Source organism: Helicoverpa zea, chromosome 7 (assembly GCF_022581195.2).
Source record: "Helicoverpa zea isolate HzStark_Cry1AcR chromosome 7, ilHelZeax1.1, whole genome shotgun sequence".
Lineage (NCBI taxonomy): Eukaryota > Metazoa > Arthropoda > Insecta > Lepidoptera > Noctuidae > Helicoverpa > Helicoverpa zea.
The window spans coordinates 3358129-3379953 of NC_061458.1; the positions used below are offsets into that span (position 1 = coordinate 3358129).

Sequence of the window (21825 nt, forward strand, 5' to 3'; positions counted from 1 at the left end):
GGTACATCTTAAAATAAAAACCATTTGATGGATGCACTCGCCAGCTAAGAGCTAAGTATTTGTTTAAAATTGCTGTTTCATTTTGAAAATGGATTTTCCATTGCAAAAGCTTCGTCATTATTTATACATTAAGATAAAAAGAGATAAGTACACCTTCATCAAATTAGAAACTTTTTATTGACTTTCAAAATCTTAGAACTTGTGGTAGATCGGACCGTGTAGGTAGTCATAGACTTAATTTTTCCCGAAAGTAAAATCATGGCAATAACACCTTATAACCGTGATAAAACTCGTAATACACAGGCCGCAGAATATCACAATTTCCATACAAAATGTCTATCATAATATTCCATTATTAAGATGGATTTCCCTTCACAAAAGGTTCTAAGAAAGCGTTCACCTCTATTCCCGATCCACGTGCCCTTTGTACTCGCACGTGGTCGAGTGTAACGATATTACAATGAAGATTGATTAACCGATAAACTAGGACAAAGAACTAAGCGTCAGCCTGGAGTTCGACCTAGACTGGAGCGTAGATATAATGTGTTAGGTACAAAATTGGCGGTAATAAATTAGATAGGGTAATTTGACGTTTATGGTAGCTGGTATTTAATTTATCATATCGAGTTGATTGTTTGAAGATTTATTATTGTTTGCACTAACGAGCGACATTATTGTGCACTACTGTTCGCAACTTTAGCATGCAATATTTTGATTTTTAGAATTAGTCATTAATGTCTACCAAAAATGCGGACAATGCCACGGAATGATACGTAGACTTTACAAACATACAGAAATACACAAAATTATTACGATACAGTCAAGGGCATTCCTTCGTCTGACGGGAAACATCAAATTATGACCATCATACTGTAAAACGAAAATAACCGACGAAACGATAAAATTAAACGTCTAATATCTTGATCGTAAGGACGAATTAAAACGCTAATGTAAGAATAATTACGCATTACCCGATAATAGATATCTTGTAATAAAAAACCAATAATCATTGGCTTATGTAATCTAATCATTGTTTTTGGAAAGTCAATAAATTCTTTTTTAAAGATAGTCTGTACCTACAAGTGTTTTGAATGTTATCTCTATAGGTAAAGGTCGCTCTCAACTAAGGCTTGTATCTATTATTGGCAAGAGTAACGCTGCTATTCGTCCTAGCTCTCATTTTGTTTTGTACATATCGCACGGTGACTTATTCTTCTGTCAAGCCAAGAATTAATTGATTTTAAAAACTTGCTTTGACGTTCATAACCAGAGTCCAAATGATATAATAGCTTCATAAATAACACAGTTAAACAGTAGAAGTGCAAAAAACCGTGTGTCCAATATGTCAATCAGATGCATGTATAAAACCCTGACTAGTTTCCGAACCGTTCCGGTTTTGAATTTAGAATGTATGCCAATATTAACATGAGACTTATTTTAGAAAAAGAATAATGTATTCGGTTCTGTTTGCGAGTGGTGGCGATGCGGGCCTTATTAGGCTACAGACAAAGTATTAGTTGTTTCTGTGGGTTGTGTTTTGACATGCATTTTATTATGGGTAACCCATGGTGATTCAATACTTCAAGGTAGCATTCATTTACTCAGCTTTGTTTAGGAACAAATCATGGTAAATTAATTGCAGACTATTAATTACTCCTCCCACCGATTTCATCTAAAGACATATTCCAAGCATTAACTACCATGTTACTACGTTTTATGAAGGCAGAAGTTACAATATCTAACCATATCTCCTATTTGGTTAGTAAATTTTATCATAAACACCTTCAACCGTCCAAAACTAAATCAAGCAAGCATTTATTTACCTGCGACAAACTATCCGGCGCAGGAGCTCGATGCGAGTACTGCGTGCTAAGTTCTTCATCATCATGACTCCAACAGTCGCCCGCGTCTCCATCATCCAGGCCCGAGTATAGGGATAATGCTGGCCACTCGGGTACTAAGTTCTCTTCACTCTTCGTATGTCTTATAGGGGGTGAGTGGGGTGCGGGCGGCGCGGGGGGAAGTAGGCGCGGCGGGAGGGGCTCGTGGCCGTCCGTTTCTAGGACTTCCACGTACATTATGTAGGGCGCCTGTGGGATGTGAAAAAAATGGTTTAAGTACTGCTATATGGTGATATAGTCTCGCAAAGTCTGTTTATTTGTAGTCGGAGTGGTTTTGACCACAAAATAGTAAATAAAAGGCACTAATTAAGATATCGAAAGTTGAATTTTTTTTAATGAAAATTGACTATTTAGCAGTGTAACGTGTCATAAGTGTTTCCCTAAAATCAAAGCATATCGCTACCCTATCAATGGCGTGTCATTTATTCCTGAAATTCTATTCCCCTTCTATTCAAAACCCCGATTTATCCTACCTTAAAATATTTTAATTTTATATTCCTCTACAATGCGCTACTTCCTTAAAGAACCAAGCTGTTCCTTATAGAAATAACGACCAACTCAAGTTTCAGTACAACGATAAAATGATAGCTCTCAAAAGCGGCGCCAGCTGGTTGAAAACAAATTGTACACAATTATCTTGTTCCTACGTTGCGGAGCCAGCGTTGACTTACAAATGGTTTCCTTAATTGACAATTAAATATCGGCCGGGACAAACGGTTGGCTGGGTTATGTTGATATACAATGTTTTCTATACCAATCTATATTATACCATATTATTTAAAAATTAATGTCACTTCGTTGTAACTCGAGAACGGGCTCAACTATCCAAACCAAATGTTAAGGCTTTGTTCGGATTACTATGTAGATGGTTTATGTGAAGTTTACACAAAATCGGTCGAACTGTTCTTCATTTATTTACGTAGCAGAGCACGTACCGGGCCACTGGCTTCATATAGAAATACAATTCATATAATAATGTATACATTTTTATCTGCTTGTTATCAGATAGAATGAACGGCGGAACGTCCTTATCAATAGTGTTGAAGCATATTGTATGGTAATAGTTTTAGAGCTATCGTGGTATGAAATCGTTGACGTAGTATTATTATAAGATAAACCACAAATGGCGTTTTACGTCATTTAAATGCTTTTTGATATGCATTTGTATAATCTGAAGTAACAGATTTATGCTAAGCTGATGCTTTTGATATGAATAACACGACATTCAATTATTATGTGATCTTGGAAAGACATTATCATACGCGCGAACCGTATCTATGAGTTATGCCCGATTCGTCATTTTAGTGATTTGGCATCCATAAAAAACGTGTCCCGATTTGTCATTCCATAAAATATTTTATTTTGCTTAGTCCCAATTGGTCATCCGTACTTTATTTTGTAAAAAGTACTGTCAACAAGAAAAGCTTTACAATATTGTAATATGTTTTTTTTATTATTTATGTTGGTTATGTTTTTTTACGAATATGGCAACACGCTATTAATAAAATCGCGATTTCAACGGCGTCACACAACGCACGACCAAAACCAAAATACCAGGATTGCATAAATCAGATGAGTAATATACCAACCATCGAGTGTCCATGGAACTGCCCACCATGTACTAGGACCGCATAACTTACAGGAGTATAACAGTCAAGAGTGTCAGGATTTTACATTTTATATACTAATTGTAGATAAATATACCAATTTACACCATGTCGATGAATTGTATTTTATGTATATCAACCATTTTTTTGAAAATCTCGGTATTACTTATTTTATATATAAAATCAGGTAATAAAACAGAACTATTTACTATTATCGGTATTAGCAAAAAAACATGTGGTGCAGATGCATTATAAGTTGGTTGTTAAGCGCCCTTGAAGTGCATGTGAGTTCGTAAAAATGAATACCGGAAAAACAGTAAATAGCACAATTTGTGACAAAAACTTAAGCGCATATACATAAATAAAATAAGTAATTGTGTATGGATAGTAAGAACAAGAAGTTTAAGAAGATAATTGAACTGAAACGTTCTGTTTATACGAACAAGGTCCAATTAAAAAAAAAAACTGCAGTATGTGCAACACAACTGCTGACTAGATTCAAAATATTTTTGTTAATTACATTTTATATTTATTTTCTTGTTTGTGAATATTTTTATGTATACAATCTCTTTGCTAGTTATAGGCTCCTGGTACTTTTGTTACCGGTACAAAAAGTATCAAGTCACATTTTCGGGTTTATAAAATACCCATGTTTAATACTCATGTTGTCTTCACCTGTGTTTTATTGTACATTTTATTATATTTATATGAGAGCTATTTAAACCTTTACCTACATCGAAGTGTTTCATTTAAAATTTCTTCTAACACTTATAACAACAAACACATTGTTGGTTATAGAAAGTTTATTGTAATTCGAATACAGACATGGTAATTAGTTACATAGGTAGTTCACAAACACACGTCGTACTTAACTACATAGCCACGGTCGCGAGAGTTAACACATCGTGCGAAATACATGGCGTCGTGCGCCGGACTGGCGACTCGGCGAGCGTCCCCGCTCGTGAGAGTAGGCCCTCGCTCCCCGCACCCCTCTGCCGGCCGGCCACGTATTGGTCGGCTCGGTGATCACGCGATGGCCATATATGGCCATGGACTCGACCACGAAAGGTAGGCGCGCGTTACACACTTTTATTTCTGACGGTACTCTGATACGTGAAATTTTATGCGGGTGACGAATCGGAACCCAAAATTTAAATATTAAATTATTTATTTTGCTCGAATGACCAATCGGGATTTGGTGTATGGAAAAAATAGTTGGTGACCAATCGGTACTAATGACAAATTGGGAATAACTCGTATCTATCTTTCTAAGCGAAAAGTACAATATTTACCACGCACCATAATTTTATAGAAAATTCCGGGCGCACTTTCGACAATAACCAGCAATTTAGTGGCAATAGCAGAAACGTTGTTTCAATAAAATAATGAATGTTATTAAAAGCGATAACAATAAAATTTTCGTTAATTACCTCAACTAACATAGTTGAATGTAATAAAACTACGAGTTAAAACATTTTACGTGTGCGTATTACACAATTTGGAATTAAGTGTAATTTTGTGGGTACAGTGAAGGGAAATCCTATGAGGAAATTCACGTGCAATGCCTTAAAGTTCGCCTTGACGGCAATGAGGCCACCCTTTGGGCGTGAACCGTGGATTTTACGAGGATTTATCTCGCCAAGGTGATTTACTATAACGGTAAAGTATATTTTAAGCTTTTATTGGGTCGTAGACCCACTAATTGGCCAATAGAAGACCGCTGAGAATTCATACGTTAACAACTTTGCGTCTCTATATAAAAGGTGTTAGAAGTTTTTAACATTGGCCCTTCGAAGTAATGTTGAAAATTTAATGTATTATAACTATCATGGTTCGCTATTTGGTTTCAAAATAGACCAATAAATGAGATAGATGATCCCTGATCTTTATAAATAGCGCAACACGTCCTTCTATCAATAGGATACAATACATGTACCGTCTGAGTGTCTGCTTGTGTCATCTCCTTTGGGGATTACCAGACTGACGATTGCACTATGCCATTACTGTGACTTTATCTCTATTATATGGCAAAAGAAAATACAATGGCCTGTAACGTGACAAGAATTAAAGTACACTTTACTTACAGTCATAAAGATAAAATTGTAGCTCGTAAACAGAAGGATTTAGACGACATTTTCCGTCATTATTATTATCATTTCAAGAAAGCAGAGTTAGCATTTACATTAATAATGTTTTATATCAAAACCATCTGCTGGTAACGTTTATTTAAGAAAACATTTCTGAAATCCATATTCACCAAATATTCAAATGAATTGAATTACAAGCCAAAATTGAGCAAAAGCAGAAGTATTAGAAAGGCAAGGGGGTGAATTAAATAATGTATGTTTATGAACATACGCACACTCGTTCCTTATTATGTCACATTATTATGATTTTATTTCTGTTCCACAGCACAGTACTGGAGAATAATTTCCATCATATTTGAATCAATACCTCTTTCCATTTCCTCCTTATTCACAACATCTATTCATTCTATTCTATCATAGAGTATACGATTTAACCTTTCCTTAACCAAGAGCGAGCGATTCTTTGAAAAGCGAATCGCCAAATCACGCCTCTAAAAAACGAACAACATTGATTCAATATTTATCCGTTATCACCTGAATGCAACAACAATTAAGTCAGCTGTTAATCTAAGCGCGCTGCGCAACCTTCTCATTATTATAAAAGAATTCAATCGCCGTAATGGGTATCGTGCATCATATCTCACACAATCGAAGGTAGACGACCTTCGTTTTAATATTACAATACATAAATTATATCAATGATCTGTTAAAGAATAAAATTCGCTTGAAAAGTTGAAGTACTTACAATGCTAGTGACATTTAAGATCCGACTTTAAAGATTAAAAGCACTTATCGGCGAGGCGTGCGGGCAAGTAATGATATCCGGATTTGACACTTAACGATGTCGCGCTTGGCTTAATTACGGTCATCTTTTACTCAAGAAACTATCCTGAAAGGCTTCGTGACCTTTAGTGGTTAATGATCACCGTTAACTCTTTCTTTATGTGAGCAAAATCCATTTTACGATTTTTGCTCAGGATATTTTTCTCTCACTCGAGTCAGTTTTTGCAGATCGTGATGGCTATTTCTATAGAGTATGACTCTGTCCAACTGGAAACGAAACACCATGACTCCTGAAGTTAAAACTCCAAACGCCTTCAAAACCAAATTATAGTACAAAGTCTCACCTTATCCTTGCTGTTTAACACAGCAGCAGCATGAGGCGGTATCCTCAGCACATAGTGAGGCCTCTGGTGCAAAGGTAACCACACCCTCGCAGGCAGGTTTAGGTCTAGCGTCGCCAACTCGGCCCTGAGACGGCCATTACGACGCTCCTTGTCCGCGACCCCGGCTAGTCGACGGCCGATGTTCGTCAGTGACGTCAGAAACTGAAATATGTAACGCTGATGTTTATTTTACGTAATCGAAAACGTCTGAAGTGGGTGAGGCCGCGGTATTGTGTAGCTAAATTTGCGTAAGACGGTAGGCTTCTTTCGAATACAACACTGATTGGAAAACATGTTTTTCTATGGGTCTATACAAAACGTCAGAATGTAGACGGTGAAAATTCTACTTAATTTTACATATTTAGTATTGCAACTAGCACTGATTGGGCGATTTATATTCAATCCAACAGTAAGATTAACCATGCTGGGAGAGATTTATTTAGTAATAAACCCCAGCGATTTAGGTAATACTAGGTAGTTGCAATGTTGTTGTCGTGTAACCCCTAAGTAGGAGTTTAGTGAATCAGCACCGCAAGCGGTCACGTGTACTCATAACGTGTGGAGCATATTGACTATTGTGTGCTAGGATTGACGCAGCTCACATAAGCATTAAGGGTATAGTAGGCAAACTACGGTAGTTACCTTGTCCGCTTGTCATTCGCAGCGACAAGACATTGACACGTGTGCTGTTTGTAATTAATTATTGTTAATTAGTTAGCCTCCTAATTACCCTTAAAACATTAATGTAAAGTTTCACGTGTACCATAAACAACGTGACATTAATTAACTTTACAAACTTTTTGGCTCGACAAGGGTGTCGGTCAAAGGCCCAATGGGGATTTTGCCGACTAGTGTGTTCGCAGTCTCTAAATAACCACCTTTTTAATTATGTTTCTAGCAAATGACTACGGCACAAAAGCACGAGAAAGCTAGACTTCGTAGTGGTCAATGGACTGAAGTGCGAATGCCCTAATGATTGAAGTAGCTCGCACCTTGTAAAGGAAAGTTATTGTAAATCATGATAATCTTACTCAGGTACGATGCGAACTACACAAAAAATAAACAAGCAGGCAAAGAGTAATGAACTAAGAAAAATCTAACACTCTCCCTGTGCTTTCACAACTACTCTAGACTAGGTACAAAACTGGTCCATAGGTAAACATACGGTAGGCATCACGCCGGATAAAAATAAACAAACAGTTCATTAGTACGCAATACGTACGAGGAAAAGGCCTATGGAAAATACGTATAAAAGTGAACGTCCTTTTAGTACGCATGTTTCCTTTTAATCAATTTATTTAAATGTCGTGGAACACGGCAGCTTAATTTCATTAGATAAGTGAAGTTGGGTTTCCGCGACCTTTCTCTCTAGGCTTAAACCAGTCACGATTGATTACTGCTTGTATTTGTTTCAGCCTACGGCCCTGACTTTAAAACTAGGTCAACCTGGATAGCCGTGCGAAGCGAGTACATGTGTACTAAATGTAAGCATGATAGTGTCTGTGAAGTTACAACTTTAACGTAGGGTTAAGTCCCAGCTTTGTTCACTGCTCATTAATCTCTTGCGCTACGGGATAGCTGGGAAAATAGCAGAAAGTGGGTCGTATACAACTTTGAAAAGTTTGCAGTTCTCCGCTAAGTGGAAACATAATACGCCGGAGATAGAAACCGCGATGTTAGACGTAGTTTTAAACTAAAATGTTCTTTAAAGAATAGAAAATCTGCTTCAAATGTGAAGAGAAACGGTTTTTGAAGTTGAAGCTATAACTTTTGGACACTATTCAGACCATTTGCAAGCTTCTTTTTGGAGTTTACTCATCCCACGTACTTTTTTAGTATTTCGTGAGAGTGCTATATAAACAGTATCATAGAATCATCACGCAATCGCATGACTGGATGTCGATACCTACAATTATTTAAAATATGATGCTACACAATTACTGACAGATAAGTATCTCTAACCCAGCTTCTGATCTTAAAAATAATTGGAATAACAAATTGAAGAGTGCCGTATCTTTGACGTCTATCGAATTCAGTCATGGTCAATATAAAGACAAGTTCTTGCAAAAATACTATTCAAGCCAAGAAATCATTATCGCAAGCTTTTTCGAAAAAAAAAAAAACAAAAAAACAAAATTAGACTAACAGCATGTATAGCTACCACGCAGGCTCGATACTACGATTCCAGAGTTCAATAATAAAAAGAGTACCTATGTAATGGTAAAACGAACTTCATATCAATGTTTATCATTGAACTCGAGCAAGTACCAACGAGCAGGTGTTCTCAGAACGTCACGTTCATTTGTATCAACTTTTTTATACTTCCAATTTGCATATTCATACCGTACTATTAACATGTGTGTGGTTGGTGATTACAATAAAATATGGTTCACAATTCACATACAGTTTTTTATATCCTCTTCTCAAAGGAAATAAGTAGGTAGTTATCATAAAGAAGAAAAATTAATTCAGAGTATCGACATTTTCAGGATTTACCTATTGCAAAATCAGGTCATTAAGAAATTGACTACGGGGAAAGTACGGTACATATTTCAAATATTTGCTATCGGTACCCAAGTGTAGGTATTAAGAAACAACGTGTTTAGTAAATTATCGGAAATCGATACCGGCATGCATACTGTTATCTAATAACGATTCTATCAACACGGAACATTACTGTTATAAATGCTACTTTCTACCGTTGGACAAAAATGAAAAAAAAAACGCATTTACCTGTAGCATGTCTTTGTGATTGAATATAATTAAAATGGTTTACATAAATGGAGAACAATACATGCTTCATTCATAAAAGTCTGTATTAATAGCTTACATTGTGTGGAAGTTAGCATTGTAGTCATTAGGTGCATTTATAATGAAAGACTACAAACGAACAGGATTTAAATGCGTATATCATAACAATGCAGTCTGACTGTAATCCATCATTTGGCCAGTATCAAATCTGCATCTGCTTTTGGGAAGTCAATACTAGTGCACTTACAGGAATGTGGATTCCAAGTTATATTTTTATCCTCAAAGTCATATGTTCACTGATCATTGCAACTATGACAACTTGATCATGAATTCACAATGCTTTCGCCATTTACAAATCGCAAGTAAAATTTCAGCGAACGACTATCTGCTTTAACGAACTCAACCGTCCATTTTCTAAGAACTGACCATTCCATCAATTTGAAGTTTAAACGGTTCTACCATAGCATGTCAAAAGATCTTATCTACAACGTGAACTTAGAACACATATGGGCATATGTGTTCTAAGTTCTTTTAACTTTTGACATCGTTCGGTATTTGGGAATAGGCATTTGAGCCCCATTCAAGGAACCCACAATCAGGCGTTCACTTTCTAGGAACTGACCGATCCATAAAACAAAACCGTTGGATCTACTGTCAGAAGTAAAAGGTCTTATCTGCAAGTGTCTGTCTTGGACGAAGAATACATACAGGGAGTATTTACTTAGATTTGAATATTTGGTATGAATCACTGAAGAAGTCAATATTATGTAACAGAGGCAGTGAAGGTAAAGTCACGAAGATGATAAAGAGAACAATTACTTTTTGCATGTAGCTTTGTACAGTGATCTTCGATAGCGGACATACAATAGATGTGAGTTAACTGATAACCGCTAAATAATAACAGTGATTAGAAATGCTACTACGTTTAATGTAAAAAGCGTGATCACGAGTTGGTTGATATAACATTATTACCTGTCACTTCGACCAAGGTTTTGAATTAGAGCTAAATGAAATCTAAGGTCTTAGACGGACAAAGTTTCGAAAAGTAGCATTTGATCTTATACTGACTACATGCACTACTGTTACTGTTACAGCCTTTTTATAGTCCCACTGCTGGGCACAGGCCTCCTCTCACACGGAGAAGGATTGAGCATTAATCACCACGCTTGCTCAATGCGGGTTGGTGATTTCAGACTATATAGTCCAGGCTTCCTCAAGATGTTTCTCTCTACATGCACTAGCGCAATTAATATTATACTATTTAGAAAATGTAGGAAATAAGATCCAAAAGCCTGCTTAGAGTTCATATTGTAACATATTACCATAAATTATTGGCACGAGTTAACGATTTCACTTTCCATGACATAGGCGTTGGGTAAACAAATATTATGTGTCAAGATTTATTAGAAAATCGTGTTATTAGGTCGGCACCCTCTAAAGCTAAAGTATATCGGTTGAACAATGAATTTGTGAGAAAATTTTCACTCATGAAGGCCCTTTATTTTAGAGCTTCATATATGGACAGGACAATGTAGGGGATTTTTTCAGTCAAATAACAAATTATTCTGAATTTTCGCATGAAAATAACTGTCACAAAAGTTTTCAAAGGTGCCAGTTACATCATCATTACAGACTTATTCAAATCAAAAGTCAATATATATATTCAATTTCGGCTTCTTAATCAAATTGTAGTCATAAGATTACGATGTAGAAGTTGTATATTTAATCAATAATGTCATGTTAAATGCCAGTTACATTTCAAGATCAATGCCCACACTCTTTTTGCTGTTGGATGATTAAGCAAAGGTTACTACAAAGACCTTGCTAAGCTTTGCTGAACAGATGTAGGTACCAATCACTTGCGAATTACTCTCTGTCTAAGATTATTTATAATGACCGAAAATAACTTTCACGATGAAATAAAAAGTTTGTACAATTAAAAGAATTCGCTCTAAGATTTTTTGTCGAGTCCAGGAAATAAGAACTTCAGAATTAATGAGGCTATCCAATGTTTTGGCTATCGAAGGTCGATTAAATTATTTCAGTGTATTTTAATTGAAATGAGTTCACGAACAACTTGTATGTAAGGTGAACATTAAAATTAGCGTGTATTTCTCCGACCTTTATTCAAGCTTAGAGTTGCGCTTCACTTATTTATATCTGTTTTTTTTTAATATTAATTTTAATTATTTTCAAATAATGAATGAATGATTCAGTATTTAATTAAGTTTATTTTGATTTATAGTTACGTTAAAATATTCTGAAAACTCGTTAACGTTATCACACGTGCAGATTGCGTTATTTCCGCCTTCAAGCAGTCATCGCCTGAAGCTTTTCTAAGTTGCTAATTAACACTGAATGTAGCAATAATATTAATGGGTGTAGAACCGAGCTGTTTACCCAAGGTTTGTTTTACGTAGGAAGGCGACTGGCTCGAGTCACGACGCGGATACACGCGTGTTACAGAATGTGAGCGTGAATACCCCTTTACGATTTTGCAAAACATTTCGACATTACACTCTAAGAATTACTTGAAATCATGGCAAAACGCCTGATTATGAAATATCCTTTATATCTTGAGTTAAATGACACGTTCTGAGAATAATATTAGATTTTTAAGGTAGTGTAAGGTAAAGTCACAGTGTTACCTTTTATATTTTTGTCAGAGCGAATGTGGTTCTGGGATGAGAAAACCTACGTGACACGGAAAAGCATTACAACAACTAACAAGTACACACTTCAATGTTATCTACTACAGCTACATAAAATGTTTCATCACATCATAATATCAAAACACATGTCTCCAAGCATTGTAAATAATAGTAATTACACTGAAATTTTACGTGACTAAAATTTTGTTCAGAATAATTATACTAAATATATAAGTACCTGTATTTGAGGTGCTAATCTCGGCGCTCCACACGAACACTGCTCTCCACAAAGGCATCCATTGTCAAACGCTCGACCAGATGCAAGGTCTCCCAGGTGCCTCCCTGAGGGAGTCGCTAGCCTCAACGCAGACGCGTCAGACTGCGACCTGTGATGCCCCCTCCTCGCTGCCGGCCTGATCTCCTCGGCCAGTATAGAGTCCCTAAGTTTTGTCGCCCTCGATCTCTTAGCGTCACCCCCGAAAGCAGTCAATAACCACGCGAGCCTAAGTGAAAACTCAGCACTTTGTTTACACCTGCACACCAAATACGGTTTCAACACGTCCGCCACATCGCTCATTTCTATATACATGGTCGCTAATTGCGGCAGGTAGAAATCCACGTCTTCGTATGGGAATGAGAATAGTTTGTTCGCCAGGTACGTCTGCACGCCCGGTTCCTTAGAGTTAAACAGATATGAGATTGCCATACTCATATCAAATAGTTTACTTTCAAACAATCGGAGCAGAAAGTCTTTGTTTTTAGATGTTTCTGCAGCACAAATATCGGATTTCACTGCTGTATCAACTAGTGTATCGGGTGGATCGGGCGGTTTGTCTGTGTCTTCTGGGTTACCGGAATCGAGACTTTCTCTAGACCTTGCAGCTGCTGGTGGTTGTGGTCGCTCCTCGTCGTTGCCGTCAGGGGGTGTGTGGATGCCGGAGTCGTCGGAGCCCGTGGGCACCTCAGGTGGAAGCGCTAGTCTCGGAGCGGGCACTTCGATTGAGATTCGAAGTGGCGCCCCCTCCGGCGAAGTAGGTGTCATGTCTTCTGGTATCCTCTGGAGAACAGAGTCCAGGGATCTGTTTCTTTGGTGGCCGCATCCTGCTGGCGGCCCGCTAGCACCCGTCACATGTCTACAACAAAGTAAAAATATTTAAAGAACTTACCAACCCAAAAATATTTTTCTTCGGGATCAGTTTGCAAAACATACTCGCAATTTACAAGTTACATACTTATAAAACGGATCCTCGTAATGCTGTATGCCGATGACAATAATCTTTCTAACCATTTGCCTGTTGTTCACTAAAACGCACAGAAACTCAACACTGATTTCAAACACAGAGCGCGATTATTCAATTAGCGTCCTCTAATAAACATAGTAACTGCGCTCAAACACTAGCGTAGCGTTAAAACAATGCGAGCAGCCTTGTGATATATCATAGCACGTAATTAAACACTGAACATTGTGCAAACGCAGCACACACGTCCTACCCCGCGGCCGCCGTATGGCAAACTGCTTTACGCAACCAAATAGACGCGCCGCTCCGCATACCATTCGAATAAGGATCACCTCGATTACGCAGCCGAAACGCAACTAAACAACTTAGAACAGTATAAACAAAGATCTTTGCAGGCCAAAGATTTCGCCGACCGAGTTTACAGAGCAGGGACGTAGTCTTTGTAAAGACGTGGAACTAAATTCTGTGTTTATTTATTTTTACATTGTCTACACTTGTGCAAACTGACGTAACGATTATTCCAACAATCTACTAACTAAAGCTCGAATTGAGTGAAATTGACTGTTCAATAGATTTGATAGTTCAATGACTTAAAATTCAGCAAGTCCAGCGATTTCACACTGTATTACAAAAGGATGACATTAGAGTCCAATATTTAATATTCAACGGGCGATTACCAAAGCAGTTCCTTATGAGACTGCACGGCGCATTTACTAATGTTGCAAGGAATTTCAATGAGATAGTTACAGTTACAATCGTTAAACCATTATCTAGGACTTCAGATGTTTTCTTGTATTCTGCACATATTTGTACTCTTTTTGCAACAAACAGCGTGACATAACCGAGATTCATGAACGCATACTAACTCACTAAGTAGGAGAAAGCGGCCGATGACCCCGAAAAGTTTATCACAAAGTTAGCTATCGTTCTCGGAAGATACATAAAATGCAACGCAGTCTTAAGCGGCGATGGCGTTCTTAATGCGGCCGCGTATTCACACACAAGAAAGTAGAGGAAGTGGAAGTGTGTATAGTGGGCACTCAATGAGTGAACATTCCATACACAGCGTGAGTGCTGAACGAATTATCATTGGTTTATTTTTGGAACGTTATCGAGAATCGTGCATGTGGTGCCTCGCACCAACAGATGTGCCGTTCAACAGTGTTGAGGCATCGAAAGAAAGGATTCATTCATCCAATCCTATTTTAGTTACGCACGGAGCAACGGAATATTTAGTACGGAAACCTCCATTAAACATGACAGTCGTTAATTTGTTAATAAGATTTATATCGATGCTTTGATTGATTGATAGGTAGGAAGTGATGACTGCAATTTATCATTTGAATATCAGACATCTTAAGTCTGCGCGTTCTTTTTCAAGTAGACATTCTCAATGTGTATTTTCTTTAAGTCCAGGTATTGCACTTGAAATCAACGTTGTAGCATGCTGTTATGTTTATAATAAAGACATAATCATTAAATAAAATATTGATGATCAATTATCTTTCAGATAGACTTTTACTATTTCATGGAACGAAGCCAAAATGTTTACCTTAGAAACTCCGCAAATATTTTACTGTACACGCAGTAAAGCCAAACTTAACGACAGCTATTTCTAGCTTAGGTGTGGTATCTCGGTCGACGTTCAAATCTTAACTTACAACCTTTTCCGGTATTATGCGACAACTTGTTTACGTTATCACACCCAAGTAGGTCAAACTACTACAAACGATGGACTAAACAAATACCCACTCTCCGAAGTCGCGTGCCCAAAAGGTAAGATACGACCCGACAGATTCAACACGATTACTGTCTTCCAACTTTATGACACGAATTCTAAAATCACGTCAAAACAAATTAATCTGTGAATGTGACAACGTAAAAATAAGAACATTGAAAACAACAAAACAATTACTGGATGAAGACCTTTGACTTCGAAACCAATGAAATATACTAAATGGACTGACATATCATTTAATGGCAACTGCTATATTGATTCCAATTAGGACTATTTACAGCTCCATTGACGCCACTTGGCGTGGCACATTCCAAAATAAAAATAACCAGTTACCTAATAAACATGTACGAATTTTCAAACCACACCATAGAGCTTTCCAAAGGAATAGTGAAAAGTTACTTTAAAGAATAAGCTTCGTGATAGCTTCCGATGATTAAAGATTGTTTTCGAGGCACGAGATCTTTGCAAGTAACAGGTGAATGTTGCGGAGAACTAGTCAGCGAAACTTGAAGGCCTCTGTACTGGTGTGTATCAATACGTATGGACACATTTCACGACGCGTATTGACGTCAATATCAAACAATAGCGGATTGATTCGACTCGGCATCACACTGTTGTGTTATTGTATGAATATTGGTGAAAGCTGGTGTTGGCTTCTGCAAACCGATTTTGTACACAATCGATCATTGTGTGTATTTAATCTATCGCACAGCAAGCACCTGCTACATTAAATCCATTGCGAGACCTTCTTTGTTTTAATTCGGATTTAATCTATTTATTGCACGGCGTCGGAGATTTCTAATAAAGTCTGCTGATCATCATTAAATTCGGTATACGGAGAAAGTAAGTAAGAAATGCTTCATTTTGAGCAAAAATACAACAAAATGATGATCGTGCCATGAGTGTAGTCGTTACAGTATAATTGCTTGAAGCAATGATCGCAAGTGTTGACGGAACGTGAAAATCGTGCTTTAGACTCCGAGTAAATCGTGGTAGCGAAAGTGAACGCTTCCTTCGACCTTGTATTTCTGCATCTACGTGTTAATAGAATAGAAATATTGATACTACTTCTTATAAGTAGAATTCAGATTGGCCTTACTTATGGACCCAGTTACAAAGTCATTTCATTCTGTTGCATTCTGTCAGTTATCCCAAAGAAATATTCATTGTTTTCAAAGTAGAAACGTTCTCTAAACACGTGTTTGTATAGATAATTTCAAGTTACCATAATACCGCATACAGTTAGTTCTCAGCGGAGTCTTCTACGCTCAAATAGAAACGTATTTATGTAGAAAATAAATATTTGACGTTTAGTTTAAACATGCCTTTGAAGTATTCAAATACTAAAATATATGGACTTGTGTTCGAGATTCTCAACAAATTCTTTAGATGAATGGTTCACTCGTATTAAACGACATTATAGATGGACGTAGTGTGTTTTTATTTTGTTTAGCATATCTAATTTAATATAGAACTCTATAAAAGTTAGACGTACCTACGATGTATTAAAGTTACTACATAATCTACATTATTACAAACCATTACGAAAAAATAATTACTCCACTAGCTTGAAATATTACATACACTTTCGTATACAACTGGTTGCTGGAAAATTCTATACTATTTCATATCCTCGTGAAAGACCTAAATTCAAACAACTGTGTCAGTTGTTTGCGAGTAGTAATTTCCAGGTAGAACCTATTCACATTATGATTTACAACCAACAGCAGTTTAACAGCTCCGTATATTTTGACTGAATATTTAATGGAATATTCAGATATTTAAAACTCATAAATACCTTGATTAGGTACAAAAACTAAAACCATTAAATACAGACTCATGCAGTCATTAACTTCTTCGCTTTCATTCAGTTTAAAGGGCTCATCTCTTTCAGGTGCAACAGAAATTTAAAAAGACACGATATGGGACGAGATTAAGTTAGTCCTATGATAACTCACACCGCAGCACCGCTCACTTTGGTTAACCGCACACGAGTTTCAGAAGGCATTTAATACTGTTTATGCTCCTGATTTAATCCCTACCACTTAAACTATCCCCGAGAATGTGTTACTCTAATCTTCATATTCCCAACTCTAAGCTACTATAATGACTATCGCAGACTAGCAAACACACATGTCTCGTTATTCGCGTTTAGAACATGTGCAAACAAACCCATCAATTGCGGTTACGACATAAAAATAAGGTCATAGTAATGTAATAATAATATTATCAATCCCATTAATCTAGCGCATAACTATGAATATGACACTAGCGTACATTAGGCACATAATATTCTCAACCATGGCTGACCTAATTATACTTCAGAGCACATTCGTTCAACCAATCAACGCTTAATAGACTGTTACGAAGCCAGTCTAGAGAATAAAATGTAAAGTAGAAGAGAGTAATGGATTCGAAGCCCGGTTAGATTGGAAAATAGTTCTCGGAGAAACTGTTTCCAATGTTACTCTTAATAATGACGGTTCAAAGGAAAAGTCAGCGTATATTCCACTCCATTTTCCTCATTAAAAGTATGGATTCTCTGATTGCATAACGTAGTAATTGCAACCCTTCCAACTACGGGCGAAAAGTCATAAACTAATGCAAAAGACGATTGAGAAACCGAATGTATTCTCAATGGCACCTGGACCGTAATATTGAAGTTATGCAAGGTTTTGTGAGCGCTGTGTTGCGAATTTTTTATCAACTAAATCTTATAAGTGAAGAGATAAGCTTGTTACATAAATTCTGAATTAATAAATCTGGTTTTGCAAAATTCAATTATCGAAGTCTTCCTAGTTAATTAAACAATTCTCAGGATATAATTTTGACCTGCGGGCCTAGCATGACCGCCATAGAAACAGCTTTTGTCTACCGGAGAATCGACAAAATGACAGATTGAAGAAAGATTTCTATCGATCCGAGCATGGCGATGTTTGACATCGAGAAGAGAAATGTTTCTTTTCTTCATCGACATGTGTCTATCGCGTCGAGCATGACGACTATATTTTATCTACTTTTGACATTTGGGAGTAGATATAACTTTCTATATGAAATGTCAAATACTCTACATCTCATCGGACCTAGACAAGAGTAGACAAGAATATTATTATAATTTTAAGTTCTCAAATAGCATTTACAAAGTATTTCGGGGTCCTACCGTCGTCATGTGGTCAGTATTTATGCTGAGAAGAATCAGTGTAAAGCTCAAAGAACGAGCTATACGAGTGTTAAGCCTCTCGACATCGAAAACGTAAATGTGCAGAGATGGTGCAGTATTTGTGCCAGGAATCTGTCTCCTATATCTCAGGGTCTGCCTGTTCTTGTCAATGTAAGTACCTACAGTCTATTTTATTTTGTTGTGCTTTCCAATTGTTATCAACCAAAAATATGACAAAGTTTTCGTCCTTATAGATAAGGTTTAAATATAGAAAAATCTATTCACTTCATTTATTATTGTTTCTAAGATTATTTTGTCTATTATGTAGGTATTGCCCTTCATTGCAAGAAAATGATTAAACAGAAGAAAAATATTTAACAAAGTCTAATTGTTGCAGGTTCTTTGCTCGGGTCCTGCTTAGGTCATTAACAACATTACTAACCACTGTTAGCAAATTTTTTAAACAATTTGTTTTTGCAATGAATACAAGGTTATACCTAATATTAGATATGACCTCTATTTCAGATTGTAGATACTGAGTGCAAAATACTGAACATAAATGCCAATTATCGTGACAGAGTTCATAAACAATCAATTTTCAATAGTTCTCTCATTAAGAACGAACTGCGCAGGCTATATGACTCTAGAATTGGACAGTTTTATCTGCTAAGAAAAAAATTACATTTTAAATAAACAACCATTATGATTTTAATATTCACATTCTTTATTAAATAATATAATTTCAATAATTTATAATTTGTAAACTGAAGGCCCAGCTGTCATTTAGCATCCTTTTTTTGTAATCTGAAACAAGAACACAAAATTAAATTATCATTCATTTTCAGGGGATTCTAGTTATGCATTAGGGTCTTGGCTCATGACACCAATAATAATGCTGATAATGTATCAGTATCAGTATGTTATTCTTTTATAATACTGTAAAAACTCTTTACCAAACACAGTTATTTCTTTTTGCAGGGTGCCTATGCTACAAGCTACAACTCTTCCCGAGGAAAGGCAGAGAGAGAGAGACACACTAATGACCTTAGTGGTAGCTTACTACAAGCTGCAACTCACAGAAGAGCAACTATTATGAATATCTTTGTATATCAACAGTTCTTCAAACCATACAGACAGAATTGAGTTGCTGGGGAGTTTGTTCCACCGCTTCTGCTGCTGATTTTCAGCCTATTTTGAATAAATGACTTTATCTGTAGCCTTAATTTTATGTAAATAAACCTTTACCTCTGTGTAAATGATTGTCTCATTTTATTTTTTATCTTAAGAGTTGTTGCTTATATTATATCACACAAGCAACAAATAGGTACTATAATTATTATTGCCATAATTATATTTTGAAAACAAAGCATGAGAGTTTTGCTAGAATGAAGCCAACAAGTCTGGGGAACTATTACTAGTAAATGAATATTATTTAAAGACACTTACTAATAGAATATTTCTCGTGTCAGCATTGTATGCCAAGAACTCGTTCTTTTTCCATATTTTTTCAGCAGCTTTTGAATACTGACCCATTCTTCTTTATCGTGGCCTTCTTTTCTCAATGGATCGCGATATTATCTTCTCTGTTTATTGGATGGGACTTCGTACGCTGTAAATAAACAGTTTTTGTAACGGCGAAAGTAAAAACACTTCGGGCAATAATATAGGGAAGCAAGATAACAGTGAGGAACACATTGAACTGTGCATGGCAAAGTGTTCATCAGACAATGCCACCGATCACCATTTATTGAGATTATTATGTTATTTTCCTTTGTTCTTTTCATCGTATGTATGGATAATTAATTATTGTTCGTTTAGATTAATTACACACAACTATTGGAATAATCAGTACTTTATTTATTTAATCACAAAATCTACTTACTTTTTCCTTGCCGCAGTAGTCACCAATATTAAAAATCAACAACTTAAATTAATATGTAAAATCAACAACAAGAATCGTTTTTTGTAAACAAATTAACAAACAAACATCAACCATTTTAGTTCCACAGATAAGAAATAAGTTCGATGAATACGTTTTGTTGTTGCTTTGAGTTACGTGAGTTTATGTATAGGTTCATGCGTGAAAAATAGTGCATTGACACATTTTTTTGGCTAACTAAACGTAAATTCATCGCAGAACGACCCATCACTAGCTACTTATCCGTTGCTATGGAAAGTCTTTCTCTTGATAGAAACGCGAGTCTACAGCTCGCGCCATGCTCGGGTAGAAGACATGTCGAGTGGGAAAGAAAGAGCTTTGTCGTTTCTTGGTAGAATAGAGATAGAATCGCCATGCTAGGCCCGCTGGTTGTGTACGGATAAGTTTAAGTCTTGTTTATTAATTCGTTTAGAAATTAACGCAATTACTTCCATAAGTATTTATAGTACACTTGACATCACAAAGTATGATTGCTACCAATTTACTTTGATCAATTATTGGAAGATCCTTTGCTTTTTTGATGTTACCCTCTCTTCTATTTCACAGGTCTTCTCTACGGTGCAAAACTTTTGGTATAAATAATTGATAACGCTAGAAAGACTTCGAAACTTGTTTCAAATAGAATTTCTTTACCTACGTCTTTGATTTAAGTTACGAAAAGGCAAAGTCATTCTGTCTGTTGATCTCTATGTCAACTTTAAAGGATCACACTTTACACGTGGCCAATACAAAATCAATAAAATAAATTAGAAGTTTACACTACATGAGAATGTTTAACTACCACGTGCTACTCAATTAACTTTGTATGAGGGTTGTGGCTAATCCAATAGACGACTCCGACCAACCAGCGTATGACACACCAGAATAACTTGTAAGGATTCCTTGACACTGGTTTTACGCGATTTTATTGAAAAAAGGCTAAAAGATACTTAGTGTAACATGAACTTAAACAACAAGACAACAAATATTACAAGGATAAAGCACTCTCCAAAATCAATTGATACTGTAGTGATGAGGAAAAATATATGTCGTGCCATAAATCTCTTCAACAGACTCCCGCATAGACCGCATGGGCGTAGCCAGCTTTGGGCTCAGGGTGGGGCAGCAGTCAACCTATCCCCCGGGGTAGGGCGGGGGCCCTCCGATTTTTGTATCTTGAGCCGTTAATCTCAAACTTGTTAATCTCTTAATTTGAGAGGTTTATATTTTCAGGTACAGAAAATAAACAATCACACACAAGACAAAAGCCAAAAGTAAGGGCATATAGTTTCTGAATACGCGAAATTTTTATCGGACTTAAACCAACTATTACGTAAAATTTAGCCCAAACGTACTTAACTTTTTGTTTCTTGACAAATACAAAAATAATATAGTTTCTGAATACGTGAGCGAAGCGAGCGCGAAATTTTAATTATTTCTAAGACTCAAAACCAAAAACTACGTAAATTGTCGCCCAAATATACATTTTCATGAATGGAGGACTAGGTACGACACACCCGATTTACGTCCATACGAAAACCCCCTCGCTCACATAGATAAGTCGATAAAAATAAAGTTAGATACCTAAAGCTGCGTCTACGCTAGAAG

General features: G+C 36.5%; 1 protein-coding gene and 1 long non-coding RNA gene across 3 annotated transcripts in view; one reads left to right on the forward strand and one right to left on the reverse strand.

The window, feature by feature from the left end:
* Positions 1 to 21825, reverse strand: part of LOC124631647 (phosphatidylinositol 4-kinase beta) — a 51232-nt gene that overhangs the window by 9566 nt on the left and 19841 nt on the right. The window contains exons 1-4 of one of the 2 annotated variants that reach the window (XM_047166145.1): positions 13396 to 13668; positions 12402 to 13296; positions 6723 to 6923; positions 1824 to 2090 (exon numbers count right to left, since the gene is read on the reverse strand). In XM_047166145.1, coding sequence (XP_047022101.1) covers positions 1824 to 2090; positions 6723 to 6923; positions 12402 to 13296; positions 13396 to 13451 — 1419 coding nt within the window. In that variant the 5' untranslated portion in view covers positions 13452 to 13668. Of the gene's footprint in view, positions 1 to 1823; positions 2091 to 6722; positions 6924 to 12401; positions 13297 to 13395; positions 13669 to 21825 lie in introns of those variants that run through there. The other variant, XM_047166144.1, reaches the window with a different exon arrangement.
* On the forward strand, positions 18162 to 19329 carry LOC124631648. The gene is made up of 3 exons (XR_006984529.1): positions 18162 to 18470; positions 18697 to 18789; positions 19278 to 19329. It is a non-coding gene; the product is annotated as an uncharacterized LOC124631648 (long non-coding RNA).